Source organism: Mizuhopecten yessoensis, unplaced genomic scaffold (assembly GCF_002113885.1).
Source record: "Mizuhopecten yessoensis strain PY_sf001 unplaced genomic scaffold, ASM211388v2 scaffold8811, whole genome shotgun sequence".
NCBI lineage: Eukaryota > Metazoa > Mollusca > Bivalvia > Pectinida > Pectinidae > Mizuhopecten > Mizuhopecten yessoensis.
This window is the reverse complement of record NW_018407733.1, coordinates 292,165-318,053: the sequence shown is the minus strand read 5'-3', so window position 1 is coordinate 318,053 and position 25,889 is coordinate 292,165. Positions and strand designations below refer to the sequence as shown.

The following is a 25,889-nucleotide window of genomic DNA, read 5'->3' as shown; positions in this document are numbered from 1 at the left end:
AAATTTGTCTGCTTCATGATTTACGTAAATTATATACATTTTATTCTGCCTGTATATATATAACGGGGAGGTTGTACGAGTTATAGATCGGCCTCGAGCGTCTGGTTATGGAGGTATTAGAGTTTTATTGTGAACCTGTCTGTGGCTTTGGTCTCACAGTACCTCTTAATAGCTACAGTAAATTACCCACTCTCTACGGCTGCTGTGTGATTGTAACAGTGACTCACATGTTTCATGTACAAAGTCGTGTAATTACGCGATTGTGACAGACCAGTCTTCCCTGTACCTTGCACATCTGTGAGTCATATTTCGCCTTAATATACATGGTAATAATACCGTTTAATATGAACGCTGTAGCATTATAATTGTAGATGCAACAGTGACATTGAATAATGGTGAAAATATCGTATACGAATTGCTGTAAATAGAGGTGTGTATTGGGAATGCGAGTGCGATTCCCATTCATTATCCACTAAAAGTGTGCTTGACTTTTGTATAAGGTTAAGACTTATGACAGAGTAGACAGTCTGTTTCACAAGGTTATGGCGCTACTTTATATTCATTATTTGCGCAGCACTCCAGGATCTGTCCAGGGTGTTTCTACAGAAATATCGCCCATTAAATGTGTATGTTACGTGACCAAGTCTAGGCCTATCCAGCCATACAACTGTGTTGTTGATTACAAATCATCGTCCGTATCTCGTGGTAGCCAGCTCATTGTTTCAGCGTCTGCATCAATGTACAGTCTCGTCTTTGGCATACTTATACCTCCTTGTCTAGAACAACACCCTCTTGTCTAGAACAGTCAGATATCAACCTTTTTGATCAAAAGCAAAACTAAAATATAGTAGAACCTTACGACAATCAATCATATTTTTTTCAACCTGCTAAAGTTTTACCCTGTGGTCGATCAAAAAACTTCCCGTCTATAGAGACTGCTCGAAATTTTGCTAAAAGTTGGATTTTCTGATACAGTGTACATATATATCCTAACTTTGACATAGGCAGGGAGGTTTTGTATGGGGGGTGGGAATATATATATAGTATTTCTATTATGAGAGTTCCTATCATCCCTTCATGTTTGTATTTGAATGATTTCTGATCTGGAGCTTATAATTATAAGGTCATCAAGATTGATACATGGGTACAGTTTTGTTAATCAAAAACAGGTCTATGTTAGCTATTATTTTACCTCTGATTTCAGAGATAATAAAAACAGGTCTATGTTACCTATTATTTTACCTCTTATCTCAGAGATAATAAAAACAGGTCTATGTTACCTATTATTTTACCTCTTATCTCAGAGATAATAAAAACAGGTCTATGTTACCTATTATTTTACCTCTGAGCTCAGAGATAACAAAAACAGGGCTATGGTACCGATTATTTTACCTCTGATCTCCGAGATAACAAAAACAGGTATATGTTACCTATTATTTTACCTCTGAGCTCAGAGATAACAAAAACAGGTCTATGTTAGCTATTATTTTCCCTCTGATTTCAGAGATAACAAAAACAGGTATATGTGCCCTATTATTTTATCTCTGATCTCAGAGTTAACAAAAACAGGTCTATGTGACCTATTATTTTATCTCTGATCTCAGAGTTAACAAAAACAGGTCTATGTTACCTATTATTTTACCTCTGATCTCAGAGATAATAAAAACAAGTCCTGAGCATTACTTCAGTATGTCTGTTTGCAAATTAAGAAAACTTGAACATAACCAGCCACAGGTCAAAATATTGTTTTGAATTGCAAGATAATGGGAACGAATGTCAATAGATTTATTTAAATTTAAACTGTTGGGAAGGTAGAGACTGGAGGAGTCTGAAGGTTTGGACTCTAGCGGTCAGTCAGTGTGTCACTTTCTCTGTGGCATATCTCCTTTATTCTCTCACCAACAATTGGCTGTATGTTACTTCCGTTAACATAGTACCTTTTGTTTTCCACTTTTTGCTTTGTTTGGAGCATTTTAAGGACAAAGTCTCAAGTGACCTATTGCGATCGCCTTTTGTCTGGCAGCGTCTGTCGTGCGTCCGTCAACAATTTACATTTTCGACTTCTTCTCCGAAACCCTTGAACCAATTTCAATGAAATTTTGCAGTAACCTTCCATGGCCAAAGGTCAACAAAAAAAGTGGCTGATTTGGTTCCCAACCCCCAGGGGCCTGAGGGGCGAGGCCAAAAAGGGTCAAATTGACTAAAATTTCAAAACTCTTCTTCTCAAGACCCAGATATGGTAGAATCAAATACTCTTCATAGATGGAAGGGTCTTAAGATGCTTTACCAAAATTGTGAATTTCATGACCCTGGGGTCTTACGTTTACCCCTTGGGGAGGGGGTAAACTTTACTATAGTTTATATAGGGAAATCATATTTTGGACCAACATTTGTTTAATTTCCATTGGAAGTAATTCAATTTGGGTTAACATTATCAGTATTGGATAGCAGTTTGATGGTATGCACATATGAGCCCTGACTGACCCCCCCGGGGTTGATGGGTGGGGCCGAAAAGGGTTGAATTGACTGAAATTNGGGGGGGGGGGCAAAATTTATTATGGTTTATAATGGCAAATGATACTGAATATTACATGTTAATAACTTGATAGGAATTATATCCCTGAGTTGACAGTTTGATACTGTGAAAATTTTGAGCCAGCCCTACTCCCAAGGGCTGTAGGGTGGGGCCCAAAGAAGTCATTGCGCTAAAATTTCTTCATTTTCCTTGTTTAGAATCAGAGGTGCTAGTTTCAAATACTTTTCAGTCCTAAATCTGTATGCTAGATTGTGAATAAGGTGATTTTATTGTTTTTTTTGTCACATTGAATAATATTTCTGTTCATGTTAAAAACAAAATCAACTCTCTGTATAAATATATCAGGTGACCGTTAAGGCCCATATTCCCTGTCACCTGCAATTGCTATACATCTTGGGATTACAGAGTGTCACATGTTAAAATCATATCTTGTGTCCCGCTAAATACACAGTTATCGCCCTTTGTCCACTTCTGGTACCAATGTTTGTCGAGAGGTGGGAGACTATGAATTACTTGTAATATGTTTACTTTGCCTGCATTAAACATGCATTAACAAATTTTGACCATGAAGTTCAAATTTGATTATGCATGCATGCACAATGTAAGCAAAAATTCAGTCAAACCACTTTATTCAAGGTTGTAGACACTGAACAGAATTAAAGGTATGCAGAAAGATCAACATATCCAAGTGAAAATGCAAGACAGGGAAATGTCAGAACAAATTTTGATTCAAAATGGTAGATACACAAGGTATATGCTATTGATTGTTACAACAATGTTTGACTATATGTCATCAGTATGCTTCAGTTCTGACGATTTGATTTTTTTATCAAGAAACTGTAACCTGGTGTCTAAACTAGTGATTGTATTGTACAGGTGTTGCCCAGGGAGTCATCACCGGTATACGTGGACTGTGTAACGGGTTCGGTCCAGCCATGTTTGGCTTCATATTCTATCTGTTCCAAGTGGACCTGAAGGAAGCCCCTACAGTGGATACAAAAACCAATACTCTAGCTGCTAACGCCACAGCACACCCCAGTGTGATCAATCCCATAGAGGTAGGTACTGATCAGTGGTCAGCCAAGTAAAGGTAAGTATTGACCAGTGGCCTCACAGTTATAGAGGTAGGTACTGATCAGTGGTCAGCCAAGTAAAAGTAAGAATTGACCAGTGGCCTCACAGTTATGGAGGTAGGTATTCACCAGTGGCCATCAAACATAGGTAATTATTGACCATGGTCAGTCTAGTCATCTTTATAGAGGTTGGTACAATGAATTTACATATTGACTGATGATCAACTTAATCCTAGAGATTTTAGAAGAGGTTAAATCCTACCGAAAAAATACCTGTAATAGACAATATTTTCGAGTAAGACAGTAAATTGTGTTGAAGGAATGGGATGCTCTGACTAGGAAACACAAGGGGCACTTATAAGGGTGAGGTGCTTATTGCATGGAATATGGTATGTTTCAGGTTTATCTTTTATCAGTCTTTAGAATAATAAGAGCATGTCGCAGTGGAGCAGCTTACATCTTTAACACTTATGTACCAACATTATATAACACATATGTACCACCATTATATAACACATATGTACCAACATTATATAACACATATGTGCCACCGTTATATAACACTTATGTACCAACATTATATAACACATATGTACAAACATTATATAACCCATATGTACCAACATTATATAACACATATGTGCCACCTTTATATAACACTTATGTACCAACATTATATAACACTTATGTACCACCATTATATAACACATATGTACCACCATTATATAACACATGTACCAACATTATATAACACACATGTACCACCATTATATAACACATATGTACCAACTTTATATAACACTTATGTACCACCATTATATAACACATATGTACAAATATTATATAACACCTATGTACCACCATTATATAACACTTATGTACCACCATTATATAACATATATGTCCCACCATTATATAACACATATGTACAAACATTATATAACACATATTTACAAACATTAGATAACACATATGTACCACCATTATATAACACATATCTACCAACATTATATAACACATATGTACCAACATAATATAACACATATATACCAACAATATATAACACATATGTACAAATATTATATAACACCTATGTACCACCATTATATAACACTTATGTACCACCATTATATAACATATATGTCCCACCATTATATAACACATATGTACAAACATTATATAACACATATGCACCAACATTATATAACACATATGTACCACAATTATATAACACATATGTACCACCATTATATAACACTTATGTACCACCATTATATAACACATATGTACAACCATTATATAACACATATTTACAAACATTAGATAACACATATGTACCACCATTATATAACACATATCTACCAACATTATATAACACATATGTACCAACATTACATAACACATATGTACCGACATTATATAACACATATGTACAAACATTATATAACCCATATGTACCAACATTATATAACACATATGTACAAACATTATATTACACATATGTACAAACATTAGATAACACATATGTACAACCATTATATATAACACATATGTACCACCATTATATAACACATGTACCAACATTATATAACACACATGTACCACCATTATATAACACATATGTACCAACATTCTATAACACATATGTACCAACATTATATAACACATATGCACCAACATTACATAACACATATGTACCAACATTATATAACATATATGTACAAACATTATATAACACATATGTACCACCACTATATAACACATATGTACCAACTTTATATAACACTTATGTACCACCATTATATAACATATATGTCCCACCATTATATAACACATATGTACAAACATTAGATAACACATATGTACCACCATTATATAACACATGTACCAACATTATATAACACACATGTACCACCATTATATAACACATATGTACCAACATTCTATAACACATATGTACCAACATTATATAACACAATTATGTACCAACATTATATAACACATATGTACCAACATTACATAACACATATGTACCAACATTATATAACGCATATGTACAAACATTATATAACACATATGTACAAACATTATATAACACATATGCACCAACATTATATAACACATATGTACCACAATTATATAACACATATGTACCACCATTATATAATACATTTACCACCATTATATAACACATATGTACCAACATTACATAACACATATGTACCGACATTATATAACACATATGTACAAACATTATATAACCGATATGTACCAACATTATATAACACATATGTGCCACCATTATATAACACATTTACCACCATTATATAATACATATGTACCACCATTATATAACACATATGTACAAACATTAGATAACACATATGTACCAATATTATATAACACATATGTACCAACATTATATAACACATATGCACCAACATTACATAACACATATGTACCAACATTATATAACACATATGCACCAACATTACATAACACATATGTACCAACATTATATAACGCATATGTACAAACATTATATAACACATATGTACAAACATTATATAACACATATGTACAAACATTATATAACACATATGTACAAACATTATACAACCCATATGTACCAACATTATATAACACATATGTTCCACCTTTATATAACACTTATGTACCAACATTACATAACACTTATGTACCACCATTATATAACACATATGTACAACCATTATATAACACATATTTACAAACATTAGATAACACATATGTACCACCATTATATAACACATATGTACAAACATTATATTACACATATGTACAAACATTAGATAACACATATGTACCACCATTATATATAACACATATGTACCACCATTATATAACACATATGTACAAATATTATATAACACATATGTACCACCATTATATAACACTTATGTACCACCATTATATAACACATATGTACAAACATTATATAACACATATGTACAAACATTATATAACCCATATGTACCAACATTATATAACACTTATGTACCACCATTATATAAAACATATGTACCAACATTATTTTGAGATCTTTTCTATCTTCAGAGTATGATCCCTGGTCCACCCTTTGCCTTTGGAACCATCCTAGTCATAATGGCATTGCTTGTAGCTATATTTGTACCGGAGAGTCCACACAGCTCTGTAGGGAAGGGCAGCTCTCGGCGTACAGCTTCTTCAACTGTTGAAACTTTTAGTCAAGAATCAGGTAGGTGATATACATTACAGGGTTATTTGTATGTTTCATATTGATAAGAAAGAGGGTGCAGTTATATCTCTTTATTGAAATTGTCATAAAGCCTGTAGTTTATAGTAATTTGATGCATGGTTTCAACCAAGTAGTCGGGTGATATGCATGGCTATCCCATTATGATATTCTTTTCTCCAAACATTAACAGAATTATCTCCCGTTTTAAATGTCCATGATTCTTCTGTCACCCCCTAGAGTATGTCATTGGTCATCTTCAAAACAGAATGAAAGAATATTATAAAATCTATTGTTTTCAAACAAAGTACTGAGACCTTGTGAGAACAATAATCATTATCTGCCTTGAGGATGTAACAGAGAAATCTTGGTTAAGTCAATAACCAAAAAAATGTCCTGCGGGTTGCAGATTCTCTGTCACACCTTCAAGGTAGGAGAAGATTTTATGAATCAATTTACTTCTTGCATGAAGCAAGACAGTTTGCAGGTAGTCCATTTAGAGTTTTAGGTAGAAATTGTGATGACATAAAAAATTACAATTGCTATCTTAACTCATTCACCCCTGAAGACACAATTGAACTCTTCCAATTCAAAGGTTGGAATAGTTTATTATGAAATTCCAGGGGTGAATGAGATAAGAATGTTTGTTCCTTACACATATTCTGTGTTTGGGTTATTTCCCTTAGAAATATTTAAATGACTTGGTTGCTTTATCTGAATTAAATATATGTACCAGGTAATTCAGAATGATCTAAAAAGAACTCTAAATATGTGAATATTCAGATTATTTCCTGTCCAGACGAGGAAGTGAGTAGCTACATCCTTGTTGTCCCAGGTTGTCTCCCCATTAATGGAGAAATAGCTACCAACCTTGACCCTTGTTGTCTCCCCTTCTATGGAGAAATATTTACCATATTTTTATCCTAGTTGTCGCTCCTTTAATGGGGAATTTATTTTTGATCTGTGGGAGAAATCTTCACGTTAGAAGTGTCCATGTGTAAAATTAGATAATAATGACAGCAGTTGTTTTAACTTCTGTGGCCTATATAAGGATTTACCAAGATATCAAGATGTCGAGCCAGGTTGTTAATTATCATGTACAAGATTAACCCAAGAAGTAACAGAAGGATATTAGTTTTAGCAGCTTATACGTTGTTATGGTACAGTAGGTGATCATTACTGTAACTTTCAAAATTTAAGTCCAAAGTCAAATATACATGCAGAACCACCTTGTCCTAGCCTTTGAAGGGGAGACAACTGTACATGTCTATCTGGTTGTGACAGTATCTGATATACAAATGTAAATAAAGCACCTTATATACACACACTGTACCGCACCATATAAGATATCCACATGACATGTATACTATTTAGCCTGCACAGATCCCAGGAACTTCCTTAGGCTAGTCACACATACAACTCAAGAAAGTCCCGTCCTGATTACTTAGTAAGTGTCATCACTTAAGCAACTTCGTTTCGTAATTGATTTTGATCAAACTTTATACAAAGGTCAAGTTTGAAAAATACATATCCTTGAATAAGTCTGTATTTCTGAGTTCCAAGGTCAAGACCAAGGACACCTATTTACATAAATTTGGCAGCCAATTCAGTATCATCACGATTCCAATTTTATTTCTTAACAGATTTTGATTAAACTTTAAGTAAAGACCAAGTATGAAATTTAATATGGTTGTATCAGAGTTCCAAAGTCAAGGCTAAAGTTGCCATTATTATTTATAGAAATTTCCCAAACAATGACTCTAATTTTCATTGTAGTAGGGGAGTACTTGCAATTAAAACAAAATAATATGTATACAGACACTCTGAAGAATTGGTGGTTTAAATTCAGGCAGTGTGATGTTCGTAAAACCAACAAGGGCCCAGTTGTTCAAAAGGTGATTAGCTTACCCAGTGATTAGCACAAATTATGATTTTTTTTATAACTTTTTAAAAAACAACCATTGAATTAGTTATAACTTTCCAAATATCAAATATTTAGTAGAGTGAATTTACATGCAAAACTGTGAGATTTTGCCTTGTATATTGACAAAATCATTAAAGGTCGAAAAATGTTGTTATATAGTGATTAAGCTAACCACCTTTTGAACAACAGGGCCCTGGTATATAACTTCATTATTGCTAGACTTGATCACTTATACTCTACATACAGATCTAGAGGGGTAACGGCTTGTGTGGGGGTGGTGTGGGGTAGGTGGTGGGGGTGGTGCTTGCTGTAACTGTACATGCCCTGTCTAGATTTACCTATTGTCCATTGCTACTGTCATTTTGAAGGCTATCTTAATCCAAACATTTCCAAAATTGTATGTCCCATGTTATGTTACATTCATAATTCATAGGAATTCCTTGATTATGGCTTCATTTAAAATTGCTAACGGTTCCTTGTGAAAATCAGTGAATTATGAATCCATAACCACTTGTTAATTACAGACCCATCATTAGATGGTGGGCTATTCAATTCAATATTTGTCTATGGGCCTTTGTTATCTATCTGTATTCACTATTTGTCTATGGGCCTATGTTATTTATCTGTATTCACTATTTGTCTATGGGCCTATGCTATCTATCTGTAACCATGTCCTGTTCATGCTATTTGTCTATGGGCCTTATGGGCCTTTGTTATCTATCTGTAAAAATGTCTTGTTCATGCTACTTGTCTATGTGCCTATGTTATTTATCTGTATTCACTAGTTGTCTATGGGCCTATGTGATCTATCTGTAAACACGTCTTGTTCATGCTACTTGTCTATGTGCCTATGTTATTGTTATATAGTGGTTAGCTTAATCACTATATAACAACATTTTTCGACCTTTAAGATATCATAGGCCCATAGTCAAATAGCATGAACACGAAATGTTTACAGATAGCTAACATAGGCCCATATACAAATAGCATTAACAGGACGTGGTTACAGATAGATAAAAAAGGCACATAGACAAATAGCATCAACAGGACATGTTTACAGGTAGATAGCATAGGCCCATAGGCAAATAGCATGAACACGAAATGTTTACAGATAGCTAACATAGGCCCATAGATAAATAGTGAATACAGATGACAAATAGCATGAACAAGACATTTTTACAGATAGATAACATTGGCCCCTAGACAAATAGCATGAACAAGACATTTTTACAGATAGATAACCTAGGCCCATAGACAAATGGCATGAACAGGACATGTGTACAGATAGATAACAAAGGCCCATAGACAAATGGCATGAACAGGACATGTGTACAGATAGATAACATAGGACCATAGACAAATAGCATTAACAAGACATGTTTACTGATAGATAACATAGGCACATAGACAAGTAGCATGAACAAGACATTTTTACAGATAGATAACCTAGGCCCATAGACAAATGGCATGAACAGGACATGTTTACAGGTAGATAGCATAGGCCCATAAACAAATAATGAATACAGATAAATAACATAGGCCCATAGCCAAATAGCATGAACACGAAATGTTTACAGATAGCTAACATAGGCCCATAGATAAATAGTGAATACAGATGACAAATAGCATGAAATCACAAGATCATTGTACCATCATCATTGTAGGTACAATGATGATGGTACAATGATCTTGTGATTGTAGGCACCAAGATCGTGTGATTGTAGGCACCAAGATCGTGTGATTGTAGGTGCCACGATGATGGTACAATGATCTTGTGATTGTAGGTGCCAAGTTCTTGTGATTGTAGGCACCAAGATCGTGTGATTGTAGGTGCCAAGTTCTTGTGATTGTAGGTGCCATGATGATGGTACAATGATCTTGTGATTGTAGGTGCCATGATGCTGGTACAATGATCTCGTGATTTGAGGCACTAAGATCTTGTGATTGTAGGCACCAAGATCGTGTGATTGTAGGTGCCAAGTTCTTGTGATTGTAGGCACCAAGATCGTGTGATTGTAGGTGCCACGATGATGGTACAATGATCGTGTGATTGTAGGTGCCACGATGATGGTACAATGATCGTGTGATTGTAGGTGCCATGATGCTGGTACAATGATCTCGTGATTTGAGGCACTAAGATCTTGTGATTGTAGGATGTCCTGTTCATGCTATTTGACTATGGGCCTATGATATCTATCTGTAAACATGTCTTGTTCATGCTATTTGTCTATGTGCCTATGTTATCTATCTGTAACCATGTCCTGTTCATGCTATTTGTCTATGGGCCTATGTTATCTATCTGTAAACATGTCCTGTTCATGCTATTTGTCTATTGACCTATGTTATCTATCTGTAAACATGTCCTGTTCATGCTATTTTTCTCAAATACTTTATCAAATTTCCTGTTTAGAATCTTCCTGGTAGTTGTGCATGTTTTCTTTTAAGACTGAATGAGATAAGATGCCAGCCAGGTAGCCATCATGAATTATGACAGTTAAAGTTTTTATGACTATTTCTCAGAACTGACTGAAATTTCACATGTAGGTTCACAGAAACACTGTGGTTCTCAGGTTTGTAATTCAGTTTGAAGACTGAACACAAAAACCAGATGCTTTCAGGTGTCCATCTTTGAAATGACTGATTTATTGCTATTTCTCAGAAAGTACTGGAGGAATATCTTTTGAATGTTCTATCTAGACCTGTCTTGTTTACACATTACTGTCCCAGTGACAAGGTCAAACAACAGCCTCACCTTAAAGGACAATTTCAAACACAGCAGTAATAACTGTTGATCAAAAGTTGCCACATTATACATCTTCTGTTGACATGACTATCAAAGAACAAGACAGATCAGACTTACCTTACAGAAACAAACAAAGATCTTGTGAATGTAGGCGTCACGATCTTGTAATTGTAGGTGCAAAGATCTTGTGATTGTAGGTGCCAAGATCTTGTGAATGTAGGCACAAAGATCTTGTGAATTTAAGCACCAAGATATTGTGATTGTAGGTGTGAAGATCTTGTGATTGTAGGTGCCATGATGATGGTACAATGATCTTGTGATTGTAGGTGCAAAGATCTTGTGATTGTAGGTTCAAAGATCTTGTGATTGTAGGTGCCAAGATCTTGTGATTGTAGGTGCCATGATGATGGTACAATGATCTTGTGATTGTAGGCACCAAGATCTTGTGATTGTAGGTACAATGATGATGGTACAATGATCGTGTGATTGTAGGCACCAAGATCTTGTGATTGTAGGTGCCATGATGATGGTACAATGATCTTGTGATTGTAGGCACCAAGATCTTGTGATTGTAGGTACAATGATGATGGTACAATGATCGTGTGATTGTAGGCACCAAGATCTTGTGATTGTAGGTGCCATGATGATGGTACAATGATCTTGTGATTGTAGGCACCAAGATCTTGTGATTGTAGGTGCAATGATGATGGTACAATGATCTTGTGATTGTAGGCACCAAGATCTTGTGATTGTAGGTTCAAAGATCTTGTGATTGTAGGTGCCAAGATCTTGTGATTGTAGGTGCCATGATGATGGTACAATGATGTTGTGATTGTAGGTGCAATGATGATGGTACAATGATCTTGTGATTGTAGGTACAAAGATCTTGTGATTGTAGGTACAATGATGATGGTACAATGATCGTGTGATTGTCGGCACCAAGATCTTGTGATTGTAGGTACAATCATGATGGTACAATGATCTTGTGATTGTAGGTACAAAGATCTTGTGATTGTAGGTTCAAAGATCTTGTGATTGTAGGCACCAAGATCTTGTGAGTGTAGGTGCCATGATGATGGTACAATGATCTTGTGATTGTAGGCACCAAGATATTGTGATTGTAGGTACATTGATGATGGTACAATGATCGTGTGATTGTAGGCACCAAGATCGTGTGATTGTAGGTACAATGATGATGGTACAATGTTCTTGTGATTGTAGGCACCAAGATCTTGTGATTGTAGGTGCCAAGATCTCTTACTAATGTCACTCTTGATCTTGTGATTGTAGGTACAATGATGATGGTACAATGTTCTTGTGATTGTAGGCACCAAGATCTTGTGAGTGTAGGTGCCATGATGATGGTACAATGATCTTGTGATTATAGGCACCAAGATCTTGTGATTGTAGGTGCCAAGATCTCTTACTAATGTCACTCTTGATCTTGTGATTGTAGGTACAATGATGATGGCACAATGATCGTGGGATGGTAGGCACCAAGATCTTGTGATTGTAGGTGCAAAGATCTTGTGATTGTAGGTGCCATGATGTTGGTACAATGATCTTGTGATTGTAGGCACCAAGATATTGTGATTGTAGGTACATTGATGATGGTACAATGATCGTGTGATTGTCGGCACCAAGATCTTGTGATTGTAGGTACAATCATGATGGTACAATGATCTTGTGATTGTAGGAACCAAGATCTTGTGATTGTAGGTACAATGATGATGGTACAATGATCATGTGATTGTAGGCACCAAGATCTTGTGATTGAAGGTGCAATGATGATGGTACAATGATCTTGTGATTGTAGGCAGCAAGATCTTGTGATTGTAGGTTCAAAGATCTTGTGATTGTAGGTACAAAGATCTTGTGATTGTAGGTACAATGATGATGTACAATGATCGTGTGATTGTAGGCACCAAGATCTTGTGATTGTAGGGGCCATGATGATGGTACAATGATCTTGTGATTGAAGGCACCAAGATCTTGTGATTGTAGGTACAATGATGATGGTACAATGTTCTTGTGATTGTAGGCACCAAGATCTTGTGATTGAAGGTGCAATGATGATGGTACAATGATCTTGTGATTGTAGGCACCAAGATATTGTGATTGTAGGTACATTGATGATGGTACAATGATCGTGTGATTGTAGGCACCAAGATCGTGTGATTGTAGGTACAATGATGATGGTACAATGATCTTGGGATTGTAGGCACCAAGATCTTGTGATTGTAGGTGCCAAGATCTCTTACTAATGTCACTCTTGATCTTGTGATTGTAGGTACAATGATGATGGTACAATGATCGTGTGATTGTCGGCACCAAGATCTTGTGATTGTAGGTACAATCATGATGGTACAATGATCTTGTGATTGTAGGCAGCAAGATCTTGTGATTGTAGGTTCAAAGATCTTGTGATTGTAGGCACCAAGATCTTTTGATTGTAGGTACAATGATGATGGTACAATCCATGATGATGGTACAATGATCTTGTGATTGAAGGCACCAAGATCTTGTGATTGTAGGTACAATCATGATGGTACAATGATCTTGTGATTGTAGGCACCAAGATCGTGTGATTGTAGGTACAATGATGATGGTACAATGATCGTGTGATTGTCGGCACCAAGATCTTGTGATTGTAGGTACAATGATGATGTACAATGATCGTGTGATTGTAGGCACCAAGATCGTGTGATTGTAGGTACAATGATGATGGTACAATGTTCTTGTGATTGTAGGCACCAAGATCTTGTGATTGTAGGTGCCAAGATCTCTTACTAATGTCACTCTTATTTTATTTTTTTAGCGAAGAAACTTTTATATATTTGTGTTTAAACTTAAAGTGATATTTTTTTTTTAAGGTTGTGTTCCTGTAGTACACCCAACATCAATGCAGATATACTGATTAAATAATTCTCTCTCTAAAAAAAATGGGGGGATTTGATCTTTTTATGCAACTTAATTTTCTGAAAATTATCAAAAATTGAATTAATACTGTTTCTTTCCAACAAAAATTACACATCAAATGTATATGCAGATAATCGTGAATAATGTAATTAGATTTTCTTCGTCATAAACAAGAAACAAGATTGAGGCAAAAAAATTGAACTGAAGCATGTTTCTGCTGTAGATGTTTTCTTCTGATTTAAAACTGGCACTATAGAAGTCTGAAAGGCTTTCTCTAATATTTGTTAAGTATTTTCAAAACTAATAATGATTTTGCCTGACTACCTACATACCTACCTTACCTACAGTGTACCTAAGTTTCACAAAGGTGAAAGCAAAATTCTACTAAATTAAAATTTTGATAAATGAATATAAGTACATTGTGTACATTGTGTACATTGTAATTGGTAACTTCTGATCATTATTGATGTTGAGTAAATATATGCTGGATTATGGTTGACCTACTTTAATAGGTACATATTAGGTCAAATGACAGAGGTTGTACATTTTAGTAGGTAAGTTTAATTTGACTGCTGTACTTGACCACTTTTTACTCTCTTTACAGGTCATCAGAGTATAGAAAACGAGCCCCTAATGAATGATTCGGAACAGGAAGTGTAACAATGGTGAACATTAGGTCATTTCTTCTTCACCTGTGACTTATAACACTCCTTAGTCTGGCCGTCGCATTGTTGAAACTTCCACTAGTACTCCTGTGTACTACAAGTACATGTTGAAATGCGATTTGTCTTTCACTGAGAAACATTGAGTCTGGGGTATGTTCATGAGTTGCCGTTTCAGAAAGGAGGTTTAGTTTCGGATGGTAACAGAGGTGCTCGTCGTAGAGAATATTCATCACGGTTTGTCTGCATCTCTTGGGATGTTGACTGTTGCATACACGACTTTGCTTGTAGATTTGTAACTGAGAAAGACTTGCAGTTACGGGACTGTGCTTGTAGATTTGTGAATAACCCAGAAAGACTGCATGCATCATCATAAGCTCTGTCTGGCCTGTGTGTTCTGGTAAGCTTGTGGTGTGGTAGGTGATCCTAGGTTCTTCTGTGCCCTGTGTAACTCAGTTTACCTGGTACAAGCATTAAGGACTCCTGGACCACAGAAACAATTCAAATGAATATCGCTGCTTTGTGTTTCGTGTGCCAAGACTTCGAGTAGTAATGTATTCCTGTTTAAATTGCTTTGTAGAAAATCAATGTTCAAAAATTGGAATTAAGTCAGAAATCTGTCTTCAAATTGTTAACTTCAGCTTTTTTAATGGAAGGATTTCTTGACTTAATTTCAATTTCCAAGATATTGCACGTATATATAGCCACTTTGAATTTTTATGTATAATTGAAAACAATAAAAACAATCCTATTTATGTTGGGTCTTTAAATAATTTTTTTAATCTTTTTAAGAAGAAATCCAATGTGATTATAAAAGAAACATGTTTAAGAAATTGAAATTTAATGTTTGGAAGTTCACAACAGAATTCACCAGCTATTAAAAAGATCAGGTGTTCTTTCAAGGCAAGTTTATCAATACAGGATTTTGTGGAATACGAAGACTGCCTGTTTTCTTTGTAGGTGGAATGATTGAAACTGAAACTTTTAATTTATGATATGGATCACTCAGATCCATTAAAAAATGTGTTATTTTTGTGAACTTGTTGCCACAGTACTGTATGTGTGTGTTGAGCAGGGGAAATATTGTTTGTTAATATCTGTTTTTAACATGTACCTTCCTTTGCTGTTATGAATAAGATTATTAATGAAATCAAATATTTGTCTAGTTATGCTGTATACTTACTTGGTAAAAAGACGACAACCTACCGTAACATGTACGGTAATCTGATAACTACACTGTGAACCTTGTTATTGTGTACTAGGGGAGGAGTTGACAGAGAGCCATGTTACTATAGCTATGTACTAGGGCAGGAGTTGACAGAGAACCTTGTTACTATGTACTAGGGGAGGAGTTGACAGAGAACCATGCTACTATGTACTAGGGGAGGAGTTGACAGTGAACCATGTTACTATGTACTAGGGCAGGAGTTGACAGAGAACCATGTTACTATGTACTAGGGGAGGAGTTGACAGAGAACCATGTTACTATGTACTAGGGGAGGAGTTGACAGAGAACCATGTTACTATGTACTAGGGGAGGAGTTGACAGAGAACCATGTTACTATGTACTAGGGGAGGAGTTGACAGAGAACCATGTTACTATGTACTAGGGGAGGAGTTGACAGAGAACCATGTTACTATGTACTAGGGGAGGAGTTGACAGAGAACCATGTTACTATGTACTAGGGGAGGAGTTGACAGAGAACCATGTTACTATGTACTAGGGGAGGAGTTGACAGAGAACCATGTTACTATGTACTAGGGGAGGAGTTGACAGAGAACCATGTTACTATGTACTAGGGGAGGAGTTGACAGAGAACCATGTTACTATGTACTAGGGGAGGAGTTGACAGAGAGCCATGTTACTATAGCTATGTACTAGGGGAGGAGTTGACAGAGAACCATGTTACTATGTACTAGGGGAGGAGTTGACAGAGAGCCATGTTACTATAGCTATGTACTAGGGGAGGAGTTGACAGAGAACCTTGTTACTATGTACTAGGGGAGGAGTTGACAGAGAGCCATGTTACTATAGCTATGTACTAGGGGAGGAGTTGACAGAGATACCCTAACATGTACAGTGACACCAGGCCTGATGGCTGTTTATATCTAATGTACATAATAAAAAACAAATTGTGCCATCCTCTGTCAGGTTGTCTGGAGAATTGTGATATTCTGTGTCGATATTGATGTACACAATCACTGACTTGTAAATCCACATTAATAGTTGGTACAAAAATCTATTAATTTATACATAGTCTCATCTTAAATGTGTTATGAATGATGTGGTTATTCTTTTTATTTACCTCATTTATATATACATGTAATTATATCTATAAACTGTGGAGACAGATATATATATACACATTTGTTTGTTTTCATATCCTATGACCAGGTGTTTTACTTCATTTTCAATACATAAATCAAAGTTTTCAATAAAATCAACTTGTTTAAATTAAAAGTCAATATATAATATTAAATTTCAAAAAAAATCTGCTGAGGCCGTTTGGAGTAATAATATGTTAGCACTACCTTAACTGTATTATTTGCCAGCCTCAAGATGAAAAATGACATTAAAATTAAAACTTAATTATACAACAATTATAGTATTAACATTTTTGAATATTTTAGCTTATTCATTCAAAACAAAAGGTAATGTTTTAAACTAAGTTGAGCTTAAATAGTTCTAGATAGATCTCAATTTCAATTCAATATTTTTATTATTGTTATAAAATGGTAAGTGTGAGTGCAGTGGAACAATTTTTATCGTAAAATGTTGCTTTTCAGCAAAAATGTGGCAAACAATGTATGCCTAGAAGCTGATATGTCTTATAAAGATAAAATCATGCTTTTAACAAGTGTTCCTGATTACCAAGAGGCTCGAAACATTGTCAGCAGTAAACAGATCTTTGATGGTTAGGAGAAAATTCCTCTATTGGGAACAAAATTCAAATTTTGTTCAAAAAAGAAAATTGTTTAAGATAAGTTTGTTAATAAATTTGTTTGACTGTTTGGGGAGTGGTTGTGTCTCTGTATGGGGAGTGGGTGTGTCTGTATGGGGAGTGGGTGTGTCTCTGTAAGGGGAGTGGGTGTGTCTCTGTATGGGGAGTAGGTGTGTCTCTTTATGGGTAGTGGGTGTGTCTCTGTATGGGTAGTGGTTATGTCTCTTTATGGGTAGTGGGTGTGCCTCTGTATGGGGAGTGTGTGTGTCTCTGTATGGGGAGTGGGTGTGTCTGTGTATGGGTAGTGGGTGTGTCTGTGTATGGGGAGTGGGTGTGTCTCTATGGGGAAGTGGGTGTATCTCTATATGGGGAGTGTGTGTGTCAAGATCGTGTGATTGTAGGTACAATGATGATGGTACAATGTTTGTCTGTGTATGGGGAGTGGGGGTGTCTGTGTATGGGGAGTGGGTGTGTCTCTATGGGGAAGTGGGTGTGTCTCTATGGGGAGTGGGTGTGCCTCTGTATGGGGAGTGTGTGTGTCTCTGTATGGGGAGTGTGTGTCTGTGTATGGGGAGTGGGTGTGTCTCTATGGGGAAGTGGGTGTATCTCTGTATGGGGAGTGGGTGTGTCTCTGTATGGGGGATAGGATATGTCTCTGTATCAGGAGCGGGTGTATATCTGTTTTATATAATTTAAGCAATTTTGAATTCTATTATTTATATATAAATTTGTATTACATATAAATATTTTCCTTTGATGAGGAATAGTAAAATAACAATGTATATATATTACAATAAAGACTATGTTAATTAATTTCATGTTAGACTCATTGTTTAATTAATTCATGTATCATGTTTTGTCATTTCATTTATCCAGACTTTTTTTAATTTGTTTATTGTGTTACAATACACTTTTTACAGCAGATAGGTCAAGTCCATTTATAAAACACATGTTAAACAGACAGTAGTACAGGAATTTAGTTTAGTTTTTACTTTGTGAATAAGATAAAACATTTCATATCTTAGGACAAATGATTATGCTGTTGATCCGTTTATTTTTAAAGCAGATTGACACATTTGTTTTAAAGCATGATATTCAAAATTAGGACATCTTCCTCCTGGTAACTTTTCGCCCACCATCATCTGATGGTGGGCTATTCAAATCATCCTGCGTCTGTGGTCCGTGGTCCGTCTTTAAACAATTCTTGTTATCGCTATTTCTCTGAAAGTGCAGGAAGGATCTTTCTCAAATTTAATATGAAGGTTCCCCTTGGTCTGTAGTTGTGCATGTTTACTTTTGAGACTGATAGGTTAAACAAAATGGTCGACATGCAACCATATTGGATTTTGATAGTGAATGTTTTTATCTCTTTTTCTCAGGAAGTTTTGGAGGGTTCTTTCCAAATTTTGTGTGTAGGTTCCCCTCAGTCAGTAGTTGTGCATGTTTACCTTTGAGACTGATCGGATAAACAAAATGGCCGACATGCAATCATCTAGGTAAAATCAGTGAATGTTTATTACAAACCTCTCACCTGATCATCTTGGTGCTGCTCACTTTGTGTGATCAACAATTCAACACTAGACCTTTATCAGTATTCATCTTTCATAGATATGTGTGAGGCATGAAAAATGTTCAACCAACAGAGGATCTAGGCCTAGGTTGAAAATTGTTTGAGAGAAAGGGTGGAAGATAAATAGTACATCCCCTTACACTAGAGACCTGGGATTGATACAGTTCCCAGCTGATTAGCCTCCTCCCATGGCCATCCCAGCATGGACTGTCACGGACCTTAGAATTTTGAAACAGTGTTTCTGACATTTTTTACTGTAAGGTCAAAATTGCATTACCATTTTCATAAAAATTCATATAAAACCTTTGACCTGTGTGTGACAACCTTTGACCTGTATGTGATGACCTTTGACCTGTATGTGATGACCTCTGTAAATTGACCTTCACTGATGTTATTTTTGTAAGAGTGCACAAGTGGAAATTGATATCTTGCCATTCAGTTGTAAGTCAGAGGTAATCATGCAGTTTAGTCAGGGATTAACAGGATCATGTTAGCCTTACCTTGCCTATAAAATCTATTGTACAGGAACTGTAGAATAATTTTCCAGCTTAAAATTGGGCATTGATAGACTTCTACTGTATGGCATTAGAGAGTGCTAGGATAAACACATTTTAGACATTCTGATCAATTTCAAGTTGATTGTTCACAGAGACATTCTGCACCCCCAACAGATTAGTTATAAATGAATTTGTTTGGTAGTTTTTGTGGTATGTGTGAGGTTCAAGATAAAAGTGGTTCATTGTTTAATTAATGACTCCTACATCATGACTGAGATTTTTTAATTGTCGTTACTGTTACAATGTCTGTCAGGCAATGATACAGGTAGGATATTGTGATGATAACTAGACATACATAGGGTAAAGTTGTAGCACCAATACATGGATATGTTATGTAAGCATAGTTGATGACTAGAGAACGGTTCACACTTATGTCAGAAGTCATTGTGTCACATCTCCTACATTGTATTTGGTGTATGAATATTGTTTACAATTCTGGACTTGGCCTATCTGAGCTTAGCTGATGTACATCTGTAGTTTTAAGCCTCTTTTGATCTGATTCCAAAGTATATTCATATAGACAACTTTACTTTCAGTTTAGTTCAATAATGATATATTTTTTTTTTTTTTTTTTTGCAGAATTTGGTTTACTCGATTTATTTTATTTTTAATAAGATTTAGCTTACCAATCTTCCGAGGTCAGATCCAGAATGTGATGTTTGCTAGGTGAAATGTTTATGACTTTTCATTAAATGGTGCATTTTTATGAAATGCCAAAAAACGTCATATTATTTTCTATTGGTTAATTTTCTGTATTAAAAGCATGATGTATTTTTGTACAAAAAATAAAAAGTGTATTAAATATTTTGTGCTCTGTCTTCCCTAGAGGCAAATTAAATGGTGTTGTCAAAAATGGAACGGCTGCACAGCAGTACAACTACCTTGTTACTCCAAGTGTGTGGATTGAAATAATATTATTTTCTTGTCAATCATACCACAATATATTACTACCAGTAATATAAATATGTAAAAATTGCAAACTTCTGGAAGAAAAGCAATTTCAAACTTTTGAAAAGAAGAAAAGATCAAGAAGAAGAATAAAATATTTCTTTATAAATGAACTCTTCTCTGATGCTAAGAACATCTGTCTGCATCTACTTCATTTAAAACAGTATCTTACAAATTGTATCTGTGGTTTGTGTTGTGAGAGTTATCTCCCTTAGAAATATCTTGAATATTTCTGAATGTGGAACCTTTTTGGGAAAGGGTAAGGTAGCATACACCCTTAACTAAACTAATTACCGGTATATTGTCCAGATTTCTTCCTTGCATCTGACCAAAGTCTTTCCTGAGTCAGAATTCTGTATGATCATCGTCGATGATCAGGTCTCCTGTGTCGGTTTTTCTAGCTGTCCTTTGTGATGTCATTAATAATCATGCATTATTTGTATAAATGTATTCAATATGAATCAAAGTTAGGTGCATTTGAACTTGAATAAAATGTTGATGTTTCCTTTAGAAGATGTTCGGTTTTTTTTGTCCCAGTGAAACTTGTCAAATGTTGCTGATTTCCATCTCTCATCACACTGTAAAACATGTGATTCAGGGACCGCGGGTGAGGTCGCATCCTACAGGTAGCGACAGATGACACACCATTGCTAAGTGTACGACAGATGACACACCATTGTGAAGTGTACCACAGATGACACACCATTGCGAAGTGTACCACATATGACACACCATTGCGAAGTGTGCGACAGATGACACACCATTGCGAAGTGTACGACAGATGACACACCATTGCTAAGTGTACGACAGATGACACACCATTGCGAAGAGTACCACATATGACACACCATTGCGAAGTGTACCACAGATGACACGCCATTGCGAAGTGTACCACAGATGACACGCCATTGCTAAGTGTACCACAGATGACACACCATTGTGAAGTGTACCACACATGACACACCATTGCGAAGTGTGCGACAGATGACACACCATTGCGAAGTGTACCACATATGACAAACCATTGCGAAGTGCACCACAGATGACACACCATTGCGAAGTGTGCGACAGATGACACACCCTTGCGAAGTGTACGACAGATGACACACCAATGCGAAGTGTACCACATATGACAAACCATTGCGAAGTGTACCGCAGATGACACACCATTGCGAAGTGTCCCACATATGACAAACCATTGCGAAGTGCACCACAGATGACACACCATTGCGAAGTGTACGACGGATGACAAACCATTGCTAAGTGTACGACAGATGACACACCATTGTTAAGTGTACGACAGATGACACACCATTGCTAAGTGTACGACAGATGACACACCATTACGAAGTGTACGACAGATGACACACCATTGCTAAGTTTACGACAGATGACACACCATTGCTAAGTGTACCACAGATGACACACCATTGCGAAGTGTACCATAGATGACACACCATTCAAAGTGTACGACAGATGACACACCATTACGAAGTGTACGACAGATGACACACCATTGCTAAGTGTACGACAGATGACACACCATTACGAAGTGTACGACGGATGACACACCATTGCTCAGTGTACGACAGATGACACACCAATTCTAAGTGTACGATAGATGCCACACCATTGCAAAGTGTACGACCGATGACACACCATTGCTGAGTGTACCACATATGACGCACCATTGCGAAGTGTACGACAGATGACAGACCATTGCTAAGTGTACGACAGATGAGACACCATTGCGAAGTGTACGACAGATGACACACCATTGCTAAGTGTACGATAGATGACACACCATTGCAAAGTGTACGACAGATGACACACCATTGCTGAGTGTACCACATATGACACACCATTGCGAAGTGTACGACAGATGACACACCATTGCTAAGTGTACGACAGATGAGACACCATTGCGAAGTGTACGACAGATGACAGACCATTGCTAAGTGTACGACAGATGACACCCCATTGCGAAGTGTACGACAGATGACACACCAATTCTAAGTGTACGATAGATGCCACACCATTGCAAAGTGTACGACAGATGACACACCATTGCTGACACGCCATTGCTAAGTGTACCACAGATGACACACCATTGCTAAGTGTACGATAGATGACACACCATTGCAAAGTGTACGACCGATGACACACCATTGCTGAGTGTACCACATATGACACACCATTGCGAAGTGTCCGACAGATGACACACCATTGCTAAGTGTACGATAGATAACACACCATTGCAAAGTGTACGACAGATGTCACACCATTGCTGAGTGTACCACATATGACGCACCATTGCGAAGTGTACGACAGATGAGGATGACAAACCATTGCTAAGTGTACGACAGATGACACTCCATTGCTAAGTGTACGACAGATGACACACCATTGCTGACACGCCATTGCTAAGTGTACCACAGATGACACACCATTGCTAAGTGTACGATAGATGACACACCATTTCAAAGTGTACGACAGATGACACACCATTGCGAAGGGTACGACAGATGACACACCATTGCTAAGAGTACGACGGATGACACACCATTGCGAAGTGTACGACGGATGACACACCATTGCTAAGTGTACGACAGATGACACCCCATTGCGAAGTGTACGACAGATGACACCATTGCGAAGTGTACGCGACAGATGACACACCATTGTGAAGTGTACGACAGATGACACACCAATGCTAAGTGTACGACAGATGACACACCATTGCTAAGTGTACGACGGAGGACACACCATTGCGGAGTGTACGACAGATGACACACCATTGCTAAGAGTACGACAGATGACACGCCATTGCTAAGTGTACGACAGATGACACCCCATTGCTAAGTGTACGACAGATGACACCCCATTGCTAAGTGTACGACAGATGACACCCCATTGCGAAGTGTACGACAGATGACACACCAATTCTAAGTGTACGATAGATGCCACACCATTGCAAAGTGTACGACAGATGACACCCCATTGTGAAGTGTACGACAGATGACACACCATTGCTAAGTTTACGACAGATGACACGCCATTGCTAAGTGTACGACAGATGACACCCCATTGCGAAGTGTACGACAGATGACACACCATTGCGAAGTGTACATTCAGACACATGTACATCTCCATGTTACCTATGAATAGGCCGGGAACAAACTCTACGGGTGATTACATGTACAATGAGATATTGCTCTTCAGTTAATTTGTTGGCGGCATTTTCTCCGATTACTCAATTATTCCATAAAAATTCACAATCATCTAATGGCCAATTTAGTGACTCGCTGATTTATGAGAGGAGAAAATCAGGCTATATGTTAAATCGAATGTGAAAATGGTTCACTAAAGATGAATATTGAAGAAAATGCGACCAATCCTTTTTAGTGTTTTCATGGTAACTACACGTCTCTGCCGTAGGGTAGAAAAATGCACTGCCAGACCGGGATTCGAACCCGGGACCTCCGAACACTTGACGGTCGCTTTACTTTGTCGCCAGCAATCGACCCACTCTAATTCCACTTCAACTTCCCACACCAATAAAAGATAATGTGAGCATACAAAATGGTTTTTTAATAGTGCCTTTAATCTGAATGAACTTTTCTCCATCCGGCAGGTACGTTACCGTATCCATAAAATGGAAACAACTGCCGATTAAAACTTTAATGTAACGAAATCCTGCGAGATAAGAAGGAGAACAATAACATATAAAGAAAGAAATTAAACGAATTCCATACATGGAAATCAATGTGTTTGGTATGCAGAGAAACGATGGTGTCTTCCCCAATGGAGATATAAGCGTAGAACCAAGCAGGGTCGGGAGAGTCGTATGTTTCAGGACACATACCAATTAACACGTTGGACTATTACCGACAATGTGTACTTTTACTGTAACATGCACTTGTCTCAACATAAAAACCAACAATAAAAATATTTCGATTTATTCTCGGATTACAGCCTCTAATCGTGTGTACGGTTTTGGTCATGAAAGAAAATGAACTTGGACACACCAGATCGTCGACATGTGATTTTGGAAGGAATCCGAAGTGACCCACGTGGGACTTTATCGGTACAGTTTTACTCTGATATTACGTTTCTCCTTATCCAGTGTATGCAATAGTACACCTGACTTCCGCGTCGGATGCCAGCAGCTAAAGTTACTAGTCCCTAATGTCGGTAAGTTGTCCGCGTCACTCAAACGCGGAGATACATCAAATGAAATGGATATGAAGGAATCAATCTTTCAAACAATCAAATAATGAATAAATGAAAGAATGAAAAGATCAATAATAATAAAAAAAATGAATTGATCAAATAAATAAATCCATAAATTCATTACTGTAAAAGCTGGGCGAACGAGTAAGACAGATTTGTGCCTGCTGAGAGAGCTGTGTTACTGTGATGATTGTCCCTGCAATATTTGTTTGGTACTTACATTATTATATTGTCATTATCGATGTTTTGTCCCCGTGTTTTGTTTGGTACTAAAGTTATCATATTGTCATTACTGATGTTTTGTCCCCGTGTTTTGGTTGGTACTAAAGTTATTATATTGGCATTACTGATGTTTTGTCTCCGTGTGTTTTGTTTGGTACAAAAGTTATTATATTGTCATTACCGATGTATTGTCCCCGTGTTTTGTTTGGTACAAAAAATATTATATTGTCATTACCGATGTTTTGTCCCCGTGTTTTGTTTGGTACAAAAAATATTATATTGTCATTACCGATGTTTTGTCCCCGTC

The 25,889-nt window shown here is 36.7% G+C and overlaps 1 protein-coding gene across 1 annotated transcript in view; it reads left to right on the top strand.

The window, feature by feature from the left end:
- Nucleotides 1–18,387, top strand: part of LOC110456600 (hippocampus abundant transcript 1 protein-like) — a 49,753-nt gene extending 31,366 nt beyond the window's left edge. The window contains exons 11-13 of the mRNA XM_021507430.1: nucleotides 3,413–3,594; nucleotides 6,706–6,865; nucleotides 15,053–18,387. Coding sequence (XP_021363105.1) covers nucleotides 3,413–3,594; nucleotides 6,706–6,865; nucleotides 15,053–15,108 — 398 coding nt within the window. The 3' untranslated portion in view covers nucleotides 15,109–18,387. The remainder of the gene's footprint in view (nucleotides 1–3,412; nucleotides 3,595–6,705; nucleotides 6,866–15,052) is intronic.
- The last annotated feature ends 7,502 nt before the right edge of the window (nucleotides 18,388–25,889 follow it).